A 17,684-nucleotide genomic window follows, 5' to 3' on the forward strand; every position below is an offset into this window, starting at 1 on the left:
GTTTAAAAACAAAACAAGAATAAAGGGGATTCTCTCTCAAATATAGAGCCTTAAGAGCTATATGTTAAGTAGGAATAGTAATAAAAAGCTAGCATTTATCAAGCATTTCCATATTCCAAGCATTGCTCTGAGTATATTATTAATAACTGGGGCCGGGCGCGGTGGCTCAAGCCTGTAATCCCAGCACTTTGGGAGGCCGAGACGGGCGGATCACGAGGTCAGGAGATCGAGACCACCCTGGCGAACACGGTGAAACCCCGTCTCTACTAAAAAATACAAAAAACTAGCCAGGCGAGGTGGCGGGCGCCTGTGGTCCCAGCTACTCGGGAGGCTGAGGCAGGAGAATGGCGTGAACCCGGGAGGCAGAGCTTGCAGTGAGCCGAGATCGCGCCACTGCACTCCATCCAGTCTGGGAGACAGAGCCAGACTCCGTCTCAAAAAAAAAAAAAAAAAAAAAAAAATAACTGGATCGTCCTACTAAAGCCTCAACAATCTCATGAGGTAGGTACTATTATGATCTACTTACAGATAAGAATTCTGGCCGGGCGCGGTGGCTCAAGCCTGTAATTCCAGCACTTTGGGAGGCCGAGACGGGCGGATCATGAGATCAGGAGATCGAGACCATCCTGGCTAAAACGGTGAAACCCCGTCTCTACTAAAAAATACAAAAAACTAGCCGGGCGAGGTGGCGGGCGCCTGTAGTCCCAGCTACTCGGGAGGCTGAGGCAGGAGAATGGCGTAAACCCGGGAGGCGGAACTTGCAGTGAGCTGAGATCCGGCTACTGCACTCCAGCCTGCGCAACAGAGTAAGACTCCATCTCAAAAAAAAAAAAAAGAAAAAGAAAAAAAAAGAATTCTGAGGTACAAACAAGGTGAAATAACTCATTCAAAGGCACAAAGCTAATAGGTGATAGAGGCAGAATTCCACTGGACAGTCTGACTCAAGAACCTACACTCTTGCTTACCTGCTTCATCAAATCGTAACTAAAAGAGTACGGTATTTGTATGGTATGGATAGACAAATACATGAATGGAAGAGAGCCGAGAAACAGATCTGTGAATAATTAAAAGAAACTGGGGGCCAGGCATGGTGGCTCATGCTTGTAATCCCAGCACTTTGGGAGGCAAAGACAGGTGGATCAGGAGTTTAAGTCTAGCCTGGCCAACATGGTGAAACCCCATCTCTACTAAAAATACAAAGATTAGCTGGATGTGGTGGCGCACACCTGTAGTCCCAGCTACTTGGGAGGCTAAGGCAGGAGAATCGCCTGAACCTGGGAGGCGGAGGTTGCAGTGAGCTGAGATCGCACCACTGCATGGAGTCTCAAAAAAAAAAAAAAGGATGCTCTCGGCAGTATTGTTCATAATTATAAAAAGCAGAGGTAGTCAACAGTCCATCAGTAAGCAGATAAACTGTGCCTTGTTTATACAATGGCATAATATACACAGTTAATAAATCTCTGTCTATCCACATAGATAGGGCCAAGCAGGGTGGCTCAGGCCTGTAATCCCAGCACTTTAAGAAGCCAAGGTATGAGAATTGCTTGAGGCTGCAAGTTAAAGAACAGCCTGGGCAACGGAGAAAGACCCTGTCTCTATTTTTAAAAAGGAAGAAAGAAATCACATGGCTAAACCTCAAAAATATACCGTTGCACTAAAAAAACAAGTTGCAAAGTACAGTATGACACCATTCATAAATGTCCCAACTACACAAAGCCATGCTATTTACTTATTTATTTACTTATTTATTTTTGAGACAGGGTCTTGCTCTACTGTCCAGGCTGGAGTGCAGTGGCATGATCAATGGCTCACCACAGCCTTGACCTCCCAGGTTCAAGTGATCCTCCAACCTAAGCCTCCAAGTAGCTGGGACAACAGGCATGCACCACCACGTCTAGCTAATTTTTTTTTTTTTTTTTTTGTAGAGATGGGGTCTCATTGTGTTGCCTAGTCTGGTCTTGAACTCCTAAACTCAAGTGATCCTCTTATTTTGGCCTCCCGAAGTCCTGGTATTCAGGCGTAGGCCACCGTGGCCTCTCCCACCTCTTTTAAAGTGATGGGGTCTAATTATATTGCCCAGGCTAGCCTCAAACACTTGACCTGAAGTGATCATCCTGCCACAGCCTCCGGAGTAGATAGGACTACAGGAGTGCACCACACATTTATTATTATTATTTTTTTTTTTTTTTGAGACAGAGTCTTGCTCTGTCACCCAGGCTGGAGTGCAGTGGCCGGATCTCAGCTCACTGCAAGCTCCGCCTCCCGGGTTTATGCCATTCTCCTGCCTCAGCCTCCCAAGTAGCTGGGACTACAGGCGCCCGCCACCTCGCCCAGCTAGTTTTTTGTATTTTTTTAGTAGAGACGGGGTTTCACCGTGTTCGCCAGGATGGTCTTGATCTCCTGACCTCGTGATCCACCCGTCTCGGCCTCCCAAAGTGCTGGGATTACAGGCTTGAGCCACCGCGCCCGGCCCACATTTATTATTTAAGGATATGTGCACATATTTTTACAAGAAAAAAGAAGATAGGAGAACAATCATACCAGAATCAGGAGTGGCTATCTCTAAGGAGGAGAGGTAGTAGAAGGGAGGGAGGGAGGGTAGAGCTTTGGTAGTGTCCATTCCATTAAATTTTGTTACTTTAAAAAATTCTGGGCCAGGCACGGTGGCTCACCGTTGTAATCCCAGCACTTTGGGAGGCTGAGGCAGGCAGATTGCCTGAGCTCAGGAGTTAGCGACCAGCCTGGGCAACACAGTGAAACCCCATCTCTACTAAAATACAAAAAAATTAGCCGGGCGTGGCAGCATGCGTCTGTAGTCCCAGCTACTTGGTAGGCTGAGGCAAGAGAATTGCTTGAACCCAGGAGGCGGAGGTTGCAATGAGCCGAGATCGTGCCACTGCACTCCAGTCTGGGTGAGACAGCAAGTGATACTCTGTCTCAAAAAAAAAAAAAAAAAAGATAATGATGCAGCTTTCTGGCTGCTTAGGTTAAAACCTAGTTCTAACCTTCACTATACATATGACCCTGGTTCAAGTTATTTAACCTTCCTGGTTTTCTTAACAATAACATGGGACTTTTTTAAAAGGTTTGTGAAAATTAGATAATGCACGTAAAGCACTTAGTCCAGCACCTAACACAAGTAGACAACGATAAAAGCTACTTCTTCTTCTTTTTTGTTTTTGAGACAAGATCCCATTCTGTCACTCAGGCTGCAGCTGCTGCTGCTATTGGTACTGTTATTATTATTGGCTGTGTCTCTTATTTCCTTGCTATCGCCTCAGAAGACCTTAACAAGTTCAGAGGTCAGCAAACTTTTTCTTAAAGGGTCAGAAAACAAATAGTTTAGTTTTTGCAGGCCGTAAGGTCTCTTTTGCAACTACTCTACACTGCCCTTGTAATCGGAAAGCAGCCACAGATGATACGTAAATGAATGGGTGTAACAGCATCCCAATAAAACTTTATTTACAAACACAGAAAGCAGCCCAAAGTTGGCCTGTGAGCCAGTTTGCTGATCACTGATCTGGATGACTATATATGCTATTTGCATGTGATTTGCACATATTCGCAGGGACTATGCAATTTGTTGTTAGAATAAGAAGATACTATTCCTACATTTGGAAACAGGCACTAATTTTTTTTTTCCTCTTCCCGGTTCTATTTCCTATAACTTACTTGGCAGCTCTGTAAGTACCCAGCAGACATAAAAACATGACAAGAATTCAGAGAACATGTCAAAGGATAAGAAAGTTTTAGTACAGGCCTTAGTCCTTTACGATTGACAAAAAAAGCTAGGGGCTTGCCTAAAAGAACACTCTAAGACCATCAAAACTACAAAGCAGCAGCAGCCAGGTTTTCTCTTCAGTCTTAGTTTCTTTTCTGCCCCAATTATTTTCTGATTTGCTGTAGGAAAACAGTAATGAGGAAATCAGAGTATACTGCTGTTTCTCTAAACATGTTTACAACTAATTCATAAATCCCTCTCCAGCTCCACAACTACCAGAAGCACTCTGGAAGCCACTGATCTAGGCTCATCTAGGACAAGCCTCTGCTTTATTCCTAACAGCAGCCTCCCTCTGGAAGAGCCCAGCCTTCCGGATTACCTCTGCCCCCACCCCGGCTCAGGCCCTGAGCTGCAGGGAAGGCCCAGCACTTCCCTCTGTGGGTGAGACACTTGACAACATGGACAGAGGATACCAAAACCCACGTTTACTGGACTCACCTGCAGCTGGAGGCTCAGGGCCCTGTGCTTCACAGCAGAGGCATGGAGGGCACGGCTCACACGGACCTGTCCTAGTTGCTGCCTCCACATGCTCCACCACACCCTGTGAAAGAGCAAATCAAAGATGGAATCCATCAGAAAAAAACCACTCAGAAAAGAGAGGAGCAGTTAGTGTGGGGCCTCAGACCCTCAGCTCTAGCTCTCTCCTTCATAGCACCATCTCTAGATTCACTGCTGGGGGAAAAAAAAAAAAAAAAATCGAGAAAAAGTCCCAGATCTGCCAATTAATGGTTGGAAACTTATGGTTCCTACGGTCAGATCCTGCTTTAGACACCACAGATATGCTCTGTTTGGCCTACACAATTTGGTTTGTTAAAAAACATAAGTTATGGCCTGGCACACTGGCTTATGCCTGTAATCCCAGCACTTTGGGAGGCTGAGGCGTGTGGATCACCTGAGGTCAGGAGTTTGAGAGCAGCCTGGCCAACATAGTGAAACCCTGTCTCTATTAAAAATTCAAAATTAGGCAGGGCGCAGTGGCTCACGCCTGTAATCCCAGCACTTTGGGAGGCCAAGGCGGGCGGATCACCTGTGATCAGGAGTTCGAGACCAGCCTCAACACGGACAAACCCCGTCTCTACTAAAAATACAAAATTAGCCGGGCGTGGTGGTGCATGCTTGTTTTTTTGTTTTTGTTTTTGTTTTTTTTTTTGAGACAGAGTCTCGCTGTGCTCCCAGGCTGGAGTGCAGTGGCGTGATCTCAGCTCACTGCAAGCTCCGCCTCCCGGGTTCACGCCATTCTCCCCCCTCAGCCTCCCAAGTAGCTGAGACTACAGGCGCCCGCCACCACGCCCGGCTAGTTTTTTGTATTTTTAGTAGAGACGGGGTTTCACCATGTTAGCCAGGATAGTCTCGATCTCCTGACCTCGTGATCCACCCGCCTCGGCCTCCCAAAGTGCTGGGATTACAGGCTTGAGCCACCGTGCCCGGCCGGTGGTGCATGCTTGTAATCCCATCTACTCAGGAGGCTGAGGCAGGAGAATTGCTTGAACCTGGGAGGTGGAGGTTGCGGTGAGCCGAGACTGCACCATTGCACTCCAGCCTGGGCAACAAGAGTAAAACTCCATCTCGAAAACAAAAACAAAAACAAAATTAGCCGGGTGATAGTGGCATGCTCCTGTGATCCCAGCTACTCGGGAGGCTGAGGCAGAAGAACAGCTTGAACCTGGGAAGCGGAGGTTGCAGTGAGCCAAGATCACGCCACTGTACTCCAGCCTGGGCAACAGTGCGAGAATAAATCTCGGGGGAAGAAAAAAATCACTCAGACTCAAGTAAAATTGCATACTAATTAGGCACTTTGAAATACTTGCTGAATACATTTTAAGTAACGATTTTAATTACTTATTAAAAATATTTTTTTGTGTGTAGAGACAGTGTCTTGGCTTTGTTGCCCAGGCTGGTCTCAAACTCCTGGCCTCAAGCAATCCTCCCACCTTAGCCTCCTAAAGTGTTGGGATTACAGGTCTGAGCTACTGCACTCTGCCTATTTTATTTCTACTTAAATAAATAACTTCTTTATGCCCACTGATGTTCTGGACACTGTTAAACACTTTACAGATATTACTTTATTTATTCCTGATGACAAACCTGTAAGTATGGTGTAACAATTTCAATGATGAAGAAAATAAGAGCTGAAGAGATGAAATGACCCAATAATACAGGCTGGAAGAGGGGTTCAAACCCAAGTAAGTGCAGCTGAAAGCCTCTCCTATTATCCATACTTTGTTCAATACCCAACTCTTTCAGGCAGGAAGTGAGCTCTTAATATACTACCATTCAGGACACCAGTGGATCACTACAGACAAGAGAGTGAAATCTGTCCATTATAATGCAGCTCATTGTTACACATCTGGCTACAAAAGTGGACTAATTCATGTTCTTCCAGTATGTCTACAATGCTGATGGGCTGCAATGCAGAACAGCAGTTAAGAGTATGGGTGGGTGAGCCTTAGTTTTGCCAATTACAACCTGTATGTGCTAGGCAAGTTACTCGACCTCTCTGAGCCTTATTGTACAACTTAATCTGTACAATAATGGTACTTACAGTTTATGGTAAGAGTTAGATAAGATACTTTACATTACAAAATTATCACATGCACACACAAACTTAACAGAGTTTAGAACATAGTAAGCACTCAATTCGTGTTAATTATGATTATGTGAAACTGATCTTATAAACAAGTTATCAATAAATCTTTATTAGGCATCAACTACATTCAAAACATTGTTTCAAGGTGAGAATGGGGCATGGTGGCTCATGCCTATAATCCCAGCACTTAGGGAGGCTGAGGTGGGCAGATCGCTTGAGCCCATGAATTCAAAACCAGCCTGGGAAACATGATAAAACCTCGCCTCTACAAAAAAATGAAAAAAAAAAAAAAATTAGCTGGGCATAGTGGTGCATGCCTGTAGTCCCAGCTGCTCGGGGGGCTGAGGTGGAAGGACTGCTTGAGCCTAGGAGGTGGAAGTTACAGTAAACTGATATTGTGCCACTGCACTCCAACCTGGGTGACAGAGTAAGACCCTATCTCGAAAAATAAATAAATAAATAAAAATAAAACCAACCACAAACCATTGTTTTAAGGTGGGGTTTTATGCTGTTTTCCAGCACCATAAAACTGATGAGGTAAAATGATGGTTGATACTCTGTAGGGCAGTTGAGCAGACTCACCTTAAGATACTCCGTTGCCTAAACTCCAGAGCCGTAGTCTGCATCTGAAGTTTGGTCCTACGAACAACCACGTAGATCAACCAGGACTTCCAAGCCTGTCGCATCTTTTGCTTTGCATCTAGATTCACCAAAGAGATTTTTCAAAAAGCATGGGAAGAGATGGATTACACTGAGTTATGATAAAAGCTCAAGGGCTCTCCTTTGAATACCTAAATCCCTCCAGCTTCCAAGTGCCCCCTGCTGGAAAAGTTGTGAATCACTACAAAATTAATTAAGAGTGCAAGAACACACGAAGGCTTTGTGCAAGTAACGACATTTACAAAGCATTTAAAGGAAAATCCATGTACTGAACTGCTCAAAAACTCTGTTTTGTTTTTTGTTTTTTTTTTTTTGAGACGGAGTCTCGCTTTGCCGCCCAGGCTGGAGTGCAGTGGCCGGATCTCAGCTCACTGCAAGCCCCGCCTCCCGGGTTCACGCCATTCTCCTGCCTCAGCCTCCCGAGTAGCTGGGACTACAGGCGCCCACCACCTCACCCGGTTAGTTTTTTTGAATTTTTTTTTTTTAGTAGAGACGGGGTTTCACCGTGTTAGCCAGGATGGTCTCGATCTCCTGACCTCGTGATCCGCCCGTCTCGGCCTCCCAAAGTGCTGGGATTACAGGCTTGAGCCACCGCGCCCGGCCAACTCTCTGCTTTAAAAGCGTTTATTTTTATAGATATACTCTGCAATTTTTAGATGAAATGATGTGAATAAACAGGCAGCAAAGAAGTGGAGAGATGGATCTTAACAATAATGGCATGAGTGGATAATCAAAGCTGGGTAATGGATACATGGATGTTCATTACTCTATTAAATATCTTTCAGGCGGGCGCGGTGGCTTACGCCTGTAATCCCAGCACTTTGGAAGGCCAAAACAGGCGGATCACCTGAGGTCAGGAATTCCAGACCAGCCTGACCAACGTGGTGAAACACCATCTCTACTAGAAGTACAAAAATTAGCCGCGTGTGGTGGCATGCGCCTATAGTCCCAGCTACTAGGGAGGGTGAGGCAGAAGAACTGCTCAAACCTGGGAGGGAGAGGTTGCAGTGAGCCAAGATCGCACCACTGCACTCCAGCCTGGGCGACAGAGTGAGACCCCATTTCAAAAAAACAAAAATTTTTCAATTGTGTAGATATTTAAAGTTTTCCATAATATAAAGTTAAAGAAGAAGAAATCATGATATAAAACTTGCTGTTTGACTCCAAGCTCACTCTTTTCAGTAAAGAAAAGATAATTTACTAGATATGGAAGACGCAATGGCCCACAGGTCTCCCTTTGTAGTAAACTGTATTTTCATTATGAAAGTCACCACTAATGAAGTAAATTTCTCTTCTTTTTAGAAGACAAAGGAGAAAATAAAATTATATAAATCATTTTTAGGACAGCCTCCAAGATGTAGTCAATAGGACTGTAACGATATATATCACAGTTGTTGATAAGACAAATCAAAATACGAAGGATAATTTAACATGTATCTTCCTTGGTTTCACCATGGACCTCAGGAATCAGCACACTTCAGGTAATGAGGACTCGTGTAGTGCTGTGGTTTAGAGTCTGGGATCCTGAGTAAGACAAGCCAGGCTTACTGGCCCTTTCATTTATTACAGACGTAATCTCATACAAGTTCCTCATCTGTAAAATGGTGCCTCTCTCAGAGGTATGTTTGGAAAGTGTAAATGAGATCATTTATCTATGAAGAGTATCTAAAATAAACACTAACTGCTCTTTCCAGAGTATGGAATGCAGGAATCTCATTAACTGTCTCTGCCATGATTCTGATGCACACGACAATTTGAGAACCCTGCTTCCTTAAGGCCTAAAAGTACTTGCAAACTTTTTATTTAACAGTGCAAGAGTGAATGGACACTCCCTGAGGTCTACGGGAATGGCCTGAAATAACTTGTCAAATGTTAGAAATAATTCTTGCCTCTTGAGTAGCTGGGACTACAGGCATGCACCACCACACCTGGCTAATTTTTGTATTTTTTTGTAGAGATGAGGTTTTGCCATGTTGCCTGGGCTGGTCTCGAACTCCTGCACTCAAGCAATCCGCCCACCTCGGCCTCCCAAAGTGCTGGGATTATAGGCGTGAGCCACAGCACCTGGACAACTCTTTTTATCTTAAACATACAAGTGACTTTTTCCTTCTATTCCATAATATCTAGCTAGATTCACTGTAACTATAAATAATATAAGACAGCAGAAGTTGGGCACAGTGGCTCACGCCTTTGGGAGGCTGAGGCAGGCGAATCACAAGGTCAGGAGTTCGAGACCAGCCTGGCCAACATGGTGAAACCCCATCTCTCCTGAAAATATAAAAAACTAGCCAGACGTAGCAGCGGGCACCTGTAATCTCAGCTACTCGGGAGGCTGAGGCAGGAGAATACTTTGAACCTGCGATGCGGAGGCTGCAGTGAGCAGAGATCACTCCACTGCACTCCAGCCTAGCCTGGGCAACATAGCAAGACTCCGTCTCAAAAAAAAAAAAAAAAAAAAGGACAGCAGAATGTACATTCTTCAAGTAAATATTAGAACCGTTACAAGATAGAGTATTTGGGGCCACAGAACAAACCTTAACAAAAATAAAGGAACTGAAATCATACTAAGACTTGTTGTCCGACCATAATGGAATGAACTAGAAATCCTTAACAGAAAGATATTGAGAAACTCCCAAATATTAGAAAACTAAACACGCTTCTAAATAATCTGTGGGGCAAAGAGGAGGTCTCAGGGAAAATCAGAAAACAATTTTTAACTGAATGAAAACAGAAATATAACTTATTAAAATTCGTGTAATGTAGTCAGTGTTTAAGAGAACTTTTTAGCAGTAAATGTCTCTACTAAAAATATGAAAAAAATTAGCCAGGCGTGGTGGCAGGCACCTGTAATCCCAGCTACTCAGTAGGCTGAGGCAGGAAAATCGCTTGAACCCAGGAGGCAGAGGCTGCAATGAGCCGAGATCACGCTACTCTGCACTCCATCCTGGGTGACAAAGCGAGACTCCATCTGGAAAAAAAAAAAGAGCAGAAATCAAGAAACTTGAAAACAGAAAAAAGAAAAAACAAATACAAAAACAGAGTATTAATGAATGCAAAGTTGATTATTTGTAAAGATCAATAAAAGTGATAAACCTCTAGCCAGATTAACCAAGAATAAAAGATCAAAGACATAAATCACCAACATCAGGAATGAAAGGGGGTGACAGCTACAGATCCTGAAGACATGAAAATTACAGTTATGAAATACTCAGCTAGGCGCGGTGGCTCATGCCTATAATCCCAGTACTTTGGGAGGCCGAGGTGGGTGGATGACCTGAGGCCAGGAGTTCCAGAGCAGCTTGGCCAGCATGGTGAAACCCCGTCTCTATTAAAAATATAAAAATTAGCCAGGCACGGTGGCGGGCACCTGTAATCCCAGCTGCTTGGGAGGTTGAGGCAGAAGAATCACTTGAACTAGGGAGGCGGAGGTTGCAGTGAGCCGAGATTGTGCCATTGCACTCCAGTCTGGGCAACAACAGTGAAACTCTATATCAGAAAAAAAAAAAAAAAAAAAAGCAACACTCTATGCACATAAATTTGACAACATATTTGAAATAAGCCAATTCCCTGAAAGATATAAACTACCAAAACTCACTCAAGAATGAGCGCGGTGGCTCCTGCCTATAATCCCAGCACTTGGGGAGGCCAAGGTGGCAGGATCACTTGAGGTCAGGTGTTTGAAACCAGCCTGGGCAACAAAGCAAGACCCTGGCATGAAACAAAAATTAAAAAATTATCCAAGTGTGGCGGCACACGCCTGTAGTTCCAGCTAATCAGGAAGTTGAGGTAGGAGGATCACCTGAGCCCAGCAGTTAGATGGAGGCTACAGTAAACTATGATTGTACCACTGCACTCCAGCCTAGGCAACAAAGCAAGATCTCATCTTCAAAAAAAAAAAAAAAGCCGCAAAAATAAATAACCTAGGCTCACACCTGTAATCCCAGCACTTTGGGAGGCTGAGGTGGGCGGATCATGAGGTCGGGAGATCGAGACTATCCTGGCTAACATGGTAAAACAGAAACATCAGTTTCTCTACTAAAAAAACAAAAAATTAGCCAGGCACGGTGGTGGACGCCCGTAGTTCCAGCTACTGGAGGCTGAGGCAGGAGAATGGCGTGAACCTGGGAGGCGGAGCTTGCAGTGAGCCAAGATCACACCACTGCACTCCAGCCTGGGCGATACAGCAAGACTCTGTCTCAAATAATTTAAATAAATAAATAAATAAATAACCTAAATAGTTTTCGAGCTATTAAAAACTGGAATTCAAAGTTTAAAATCCTCCAACAAAGAAAATTCTAGGCCTAGACCACTAGGATTACAGCGGAGAATTTTACTAACCACTCAAGGATGAAATAATACCAACTCTACAAATTTCTTTTAGAAAATACTTCCCATTTTGGGAGGCCAAGGCGGGCAGATCACGAGGTCAGGAGATCAAGACCATCCTGGCTAACAGGGTGAAACTCCATCTCTACTAAAAAATACAAAAAATTAGCCGGGTGTGGTGGTGGGGGCCTATAGTCCCAGCTACTCGAGAGGCTGAGGCAGGAGAACAGCATGAACCCAGGAGGCGAAGCTTGCAGTGAGCCAAGATCACGCCACTACACTCCAGCCTGGGCGACAGACCGAGACTCCGTCTCAAAAAAAAAAAAAAAATAGAAAATACTTCCCAACTCATTCTACAAGGCTAGTATTACCTGAACCAAAACCAGACAAAGATATGACAATAAAAGAACACTAAAGACCAATATCCCTCATGAATATAGAAGCAACCCCACCCCCCTCAACAAAATATTAGCAAATTGAACCCAGCAATATATAAAAAGAGTGGCATTAATCTGTGGAACATGGCTGGGTACAGTGGCTCATGTCTGTAATCCCAGCATTTTGGGAGGCTGAGGCAAGTGGACTGCTTGAGCCCAGGAGTTTGAGACCAGCCTGAGCAACAGTGCAAAACCCCATCTCTACAAAAAAATACAAAAGAAAATTAGCTGGCCTTGGTAGCATGCGGTTGTGGTCCCAGCTTCTCAGGAGGATGAAGTGGGAGGATCGCCTAAACCAGGTAGGTCACGGCTACTCTGAGCTGTGACTGCACCACTGCATCCCAGCCTGGGCAACAGAACAAGACCCTATCTTAAAAAAAAAAAAAAAAGTAAGAATGTGAAGCTGATTCAAAATCTGAAGAGCAGCTGGGCATGGTGGCAAGTGCCTGTAGTTCCAGCTATTCAGGAGGCTGAGGCAGGAGGATAGTGTGAGTGCAGGAGTTCAAAATCAACCTGGGCCAAACAGTAAGACACCATCTCAAACAAACAAAAAAAAAGTTGAAAACCAGTCTATATAATTAACCTTAACAAAAGACTAAAAAAGAAGTCACCTCACAATCATCTCCATAGATACAGGAAAAACAGTTCAAAAATAATTCAAGATCTATTAATGATTAAAATGCTCAGAAAACTAGGAATAGAATTTCCTTAACCTGATGAAGGACAGGTATAAAAAAACATACTACTAACATCCTATTTAATGATTAAAAGCTGAATGCTTTTCCCTTAAGACCAAGAACAAAGCAAGGATGTGTCCACTTTTACCACTGCTATTCAATATCATACGGAAGCCCTAGCCAGTAAAATAAAAAAATGAAAAGAGGGCCGGGAGTGGTGGCTCACGCCTGTAATCCCAGCACTTTGGGAGGCCGAGGCGGGTGGATGAGTGGTAAGGAGATTGAGACCATCTGGCTAACACAGTGAAACCCCGTTTCTTTTTTTTTTTTTTTTTTTTTTTTTGAGACGGAGTCTCGCTCTGTCGCCCAGGCTGGAGTGCAGTGGCCAGATCTCAGCTCACTGCAAGCTCCGCCTCCCGGGTTCACGCCATTCTCCTGCCTCAGCCTCCAGAGTAGCTGGGACTACAGGCGCCCGCCACCTCGCCCGGCTAGTTTTTTGTATTTTTTAGTAGAGACGGGGTTTCACCGGGTTAGCCAGGATGGTCTCGATCTCCTGACCTTGTGATCCGCCTGTCTCGGCCTCCCAAAGTGCTGGGATTACAGGCTTGAGCCACCGCGCCCAGCCTGAAACCCCGTTTCTGCTAAAAATACAAAAAAATAGCTTGGAGGGCGCCTGTAGTCCCAGCTTCAGGAGGCTGAGGCAGGAGAAAGGCGTGAACCTGGGAGGCGGAGCTTGCAATGAGCTGAGATTGTGCCACTGCATTCCAGCCTGGGCGACAGGGTGAGAATCCATCTCAAAAAAAAAAGAAGAAAAAAAGAAAAAGAATAAAGAAAAGAAGAGGAAGGAATAAAACTGTATCTATTCATAGACAATTTGACTGTCTACACAGAAAACTCCATGGAATTTACAAAAAAGCTGTTAGAAATAATAAATGAGCCAGGCACAGTGGCTCATGCCGTTAATCCCAGCACTTTGGGAGGTCGAGGCAGGCAGATAATGAGGTCAAGAGATCGAGACCAACCCGGCTAACACGGTGAAATGCCATCTCTACTAAAAATATAAAAAATTAGCAAGGAGTGGTGGCAGGCACCTGTAGTCCCAGCTACTCAGGAGGCTGAGGCAGGAGAATGGCATGAACCTGGGAGGCGGAGCTTGCACTGAGCCAAGATCACACCACTGAACTCCAGCCTGGGTGACAGAGTGAGACTCTGTCTCAAAAAAAAAAAAAAAAAAGAAATAATAAATGAACTTAGCAGGGTTGTAGAATATACAAGATCCATATGTAAAACTACAGAATGTTTAGAAGAAAACGTAAGAGGAAATCTTTGTGACCTTGGGTTAAGGCAAAGTTCTTAGAGATGACAGCTAAGATACGATATCAAAAAATATAATCCAGCTGGGCACAGTTGCTCCTGACTATAATCCCAGGGCTTTGGGAAGCTGAAGCGGGAGAACCACTTGAGGCCAGGAGTTTGAGACCAGCCTGGGCAACAAAGCAAGACCCCCATCTCTACAAAAAATAAAACCCTTAGCCAGGCATGGTGGGGCATTGCCTGTAGTCCCAGTTACTTGGGAGGCTGAGGTCGGAGCCCAGGAGTTCCAGGCTGCAACGAGTTATCATCACACCACTGAACTCCAACCTGGGCAACAGTGGGACTCTCGCAAAAAAAAAAAAAAAAAAAAATCCATAAAAAAAGAATAGCTTGGACTTCATCAAAATTAAAAACTTTTCCTCTGCAAAAGATACTGTTAAGAGAACAAAAAGACTGGGAGAAAACATAAGCAAATCATGCTTTGACAAAATGCTTGTAACAGAATGCATACTTTACAAAACTAGGCCGGGCTTGGCGGCTCACGCCTGTAGTCCCAGCACTTTGGGAGGCCAAGGCAGGTGGATCCCCTGACATCAGGAGTTCCAGACCAGCCTGGCCAACATGGTGAAACTCTGTCTCTACTTAAAAAATACAAAAATTAGCTGGGCATGGCAGCACACCATGTAGTCCCAGCTACTCGGGAGGCTAAGGTGGAAGAATTGCTTAAACCCAGGAGGTCGAGGTTGCAGTGAGCCAAGATTGCACCACTGCACTTCAGCCTGGGCAACAGAGCAAGACTCCGTCAAAAAAAAAAAAAAACTGTCAAAAAAAACCACACCTAACAAATAAAAAACAAAAAACAAATCTCAACAAGAACACAAACAACCCAATTTAAAAGGACAAAAGATCATGAACAGATACTTCACCAAAAAACAGATATAAATAGCAAATAAGCACAGGAAAAGATACTCAACATCACTAATTATCAGAGAAATGCAAATTAAAACCACAATGAGATATCATCTTACACCAGTCAGAACGACTATTATTAAAAAGTTAGGTTGGGTGTGGTGGCTCATGTCTGTAATCCTAGCACTTTAGGAGGCTGAGGAAGGAGAAACACTGGAGCCCAGAGGTCCAAGACCAGCTTGGGCAACATACAAGATCCTGTCTCTACAAAATATAAAAAGTTAGCCAGGCATGGTAGCACATGCCTATGGTCCCAGCTACTCAGGAGTCTGAGGTGGGAGGATCACTTGAGCCCAGGAAGTCAAGGCTGCAATGAACTATGACCAAGCCACTGCACTCCAGCCTGGGTGACACAGCAAGACACCCCCCATCTAAAAAAAAAAAAAAAAAGATGCTGGCATGGACACAGAGAAAGGGAACACTTTAACACACTGGTGGTGGGAATATAAATTAGTTGAGCTTCTATGGAAAACAGTATGGAGATTTCTCAAAGAACTAAAAACAGAACTACCATTCAACCCAGCAATCCCACTAGGGGGAATATACCCAAAGGAAGAGAAATTATTATATTAAAAAGACACCTGCACTCGTGCAGCACTATTCTCAACAGCAAAGTCATAGAACCAACCTCAGCATCCATCAACGGATACAGAAAATATACACGACAGCCGGGTGTGGTGGCTCATGCCTGTAATCCCAGTACTTTGGGAGGCTGAGGCAGGCAGATCACTTGAGGTCAGGAGTTTGAGACCAGCCTGGCCAATATAGTGAAATCTTGTCTCTACTAAAAATAAAAAATTAGTCAGGCATGGGGGCACATGCCTGTAGTCCCAGGTACTGGATAGGCTAAGGCAGGAACAGAGCTTGAACCCAGGAGGTGGAGGTAGCAGTGAGCTGAGATCACACCACTGCACTCCAGCCTGGGTGACAGAGTGAGAAAGAAAAAGAGAAAGAGAAAGAAAAAGGGAAAGGGAAAGGGAAAGGGAGAAGGATGGAAGGAAGGAAGGAAGGAAGGAAGGAAGGAAGGAAGGAAGGAAGGAAGGAAGGAAGGAAGGAGGGAGGGAGGGAGGAAGGGAGGGAGGAAGGGAAGGAAGGAAAGGAAGGAAGGAAGGAAAAGAAAGAAAAGAAAGAAGGAAAGAAGGAAAGAAAAGAAGGAAAGAAAGAAGGAAAAGAAAGAAGGAAGGAAGGGAGAGAGAGAGAGAGAGAAGGAAGGAAGGAAAGAAAGAGAAGAGAGAAGAAAAATATATACCATGGAGGCCGGGCGCGGTGGCTCAAGCCTGTAATCCCAGCACTTTGGGAGGCCGAGGCGGGTGGATCACGAGGTCAGGAGATCGAGACCATCCTGGCTAACATGGTGAAACCCTGTCTCTACTAAAAATACAAAAAACTAGCCGGGCGTGGTGGCGGGCGCCTGTAGTCCCAGCTACTCGGAGGCTGAAGCAGGAGAATGGCGTGAACCTGGGAGGCGGAGCTTGCAGTGAGCCGAGATCGCGCCACTGCACTCCAGCCTGGGTGACACAGCGTGAGACTCCGTCTCAAAAAATATATATATACCATGGAATACCACCCAGCCATAAAAAAGAATGAAGTCATGCCCTTGGCACCAACATGGATGGAACTAGAGGCCATTATCCTAAGTGAACTCAGAAACAGAAAATCAAATATCACATGTTCTCATTTATAGGCGGGAGCTAAACAGCTGGTACTCATGGACATAATAGTGGAGATAATAAACACTGGGGACTCCAAAAGAGGGTAAGGGAGGGTGGAAGAGGGACAAGGGTTGAAAAATTACCTGTCGTGTACAATGTTCACTATTTGGGTAGTGGATACTCAAATCTCCACCATTATGCAGTATACCCATGTAACAGTAATTTTTAAAAACGCACAATTAAATGTATACACCCACTAGTATCGCCGAAGAAAAAATTTTAATGACAATACAAAGAGGTCAAGAGGATGTAGAGCAAGTAGAACTCTCATGAATTACTGGTGGGAATGCAAAATGGTACAGCCACAATAAAAAAGTCTGCCAGTTACTTAGAGAGTTAAACTTAAGGCCAGGCATGGTGGCTCACACCTGTACTGCCAGAACTTTGGGAGACTGAGGCAGGTGGATTGCTTTAGTCCAGGAGTTTGAAACCAGCCTGGGCAACATGGCGAAAGCCCATCTCTACCAAAATCCAAAAAATTAGCTGTATGTGGTAGTGTGTACCAAAGTCTTAGAACTGAATATCAAAAAGAATGAATCTTACTGTATGTAATTAAAAAAACAACCACAAAAAACTAGCCGGGCGAGGTGGCGGGCACCTGTAGTCCCAGCTACTCCGGAGGCTGAGCCAGGAGAATGGCGTAAACCCGGGAGGTGGAGCTTGCAGTGAGCTGAGATCCGGCCACTGCACTCCAGCCCGGGCTACAGAGCAAGACTCCGTCTCAAAAATAAAAAAATAAAAAAAATAAAAAAACAACCAACCACCAAACAGCATAAGTTACTTACCAGTGAAACAGTGCATTTGGTGCAGTTACTGTGAGGCCTGGGTAAGAGCTTTTCATACTTTGGGAATACAGACAGGGGAAAGACCGCAGGTGTAAGTGGGGGGCGGGGGGAATTGACAGGTTGTACTGGTGACTTGCAGGGTTTGAGGTACCTTTAGGACATGCTGCTGCTAATGCAGTCTGTATTATCATTTTGAAACCCCACGTCTTTTCCCTTAGACTCTCCACATGTTTCACAGAGAAACCAGACTCTGACCAGAGCTAAAGTGGCCACAGTATCACTAAGGGACAACTTGAGCAAAGCAGATCAACAAAGAGCACTGCAGCTCTGCTCCAGAGTCTCTGGGCAACTTGACACAGCAAGATAGACGGCAGCCCCAGGCGCCACAGGAGAGTCCCAGCCAGCACACTGAACCCGTAGGCCAGGAACAGCCAGT

General features: G+C 44.8%; 1 protein-coding gene across 5 annotated transcripts in view; it reads right to left on the reverse strand.

Moving 5' to 3' along the window:
* SFI1 (SFI1 centrin binding protein) overlaps positions 1–17,684 on the reverse strand; it is a 114,216-nt gene that overhangs the window by 48,418 nt on the left and 48,114 nt on the right. For all 5 annotated transcript variants that reach the window (XM_025400059.1, XM_025400060.1, XM_025400058.1 and 2 more), the window contains 2 exons: positions 6,951–7,068; positions 4,220–4,322 (listed from right to left, as the gene is read on the reverse strand). In XM_025400059.1, the coding sequence (XP_025255844.1) occupies positions 4,220–4,322; positions 6,951–7,068 (221 nt within the window). The remainder of the gene's footprint in view (positions 1–4,219; positions 4,323–6,950; positions 7,069–17,684) is intronic.

This window comes from Theropithecus gelada, chromosome 10, assembly GCF_003255815.1.
Source record: "Theropithecus gelada isolate Dixy chromosome 10, Tgel_1.0, whole genome shotgun sequence".
NCBI lineage: Eukaryota > Metazoa > Chordata > Mammalia > Primates > Cercopithecidae > Theropithecus > Theropithecus gelada.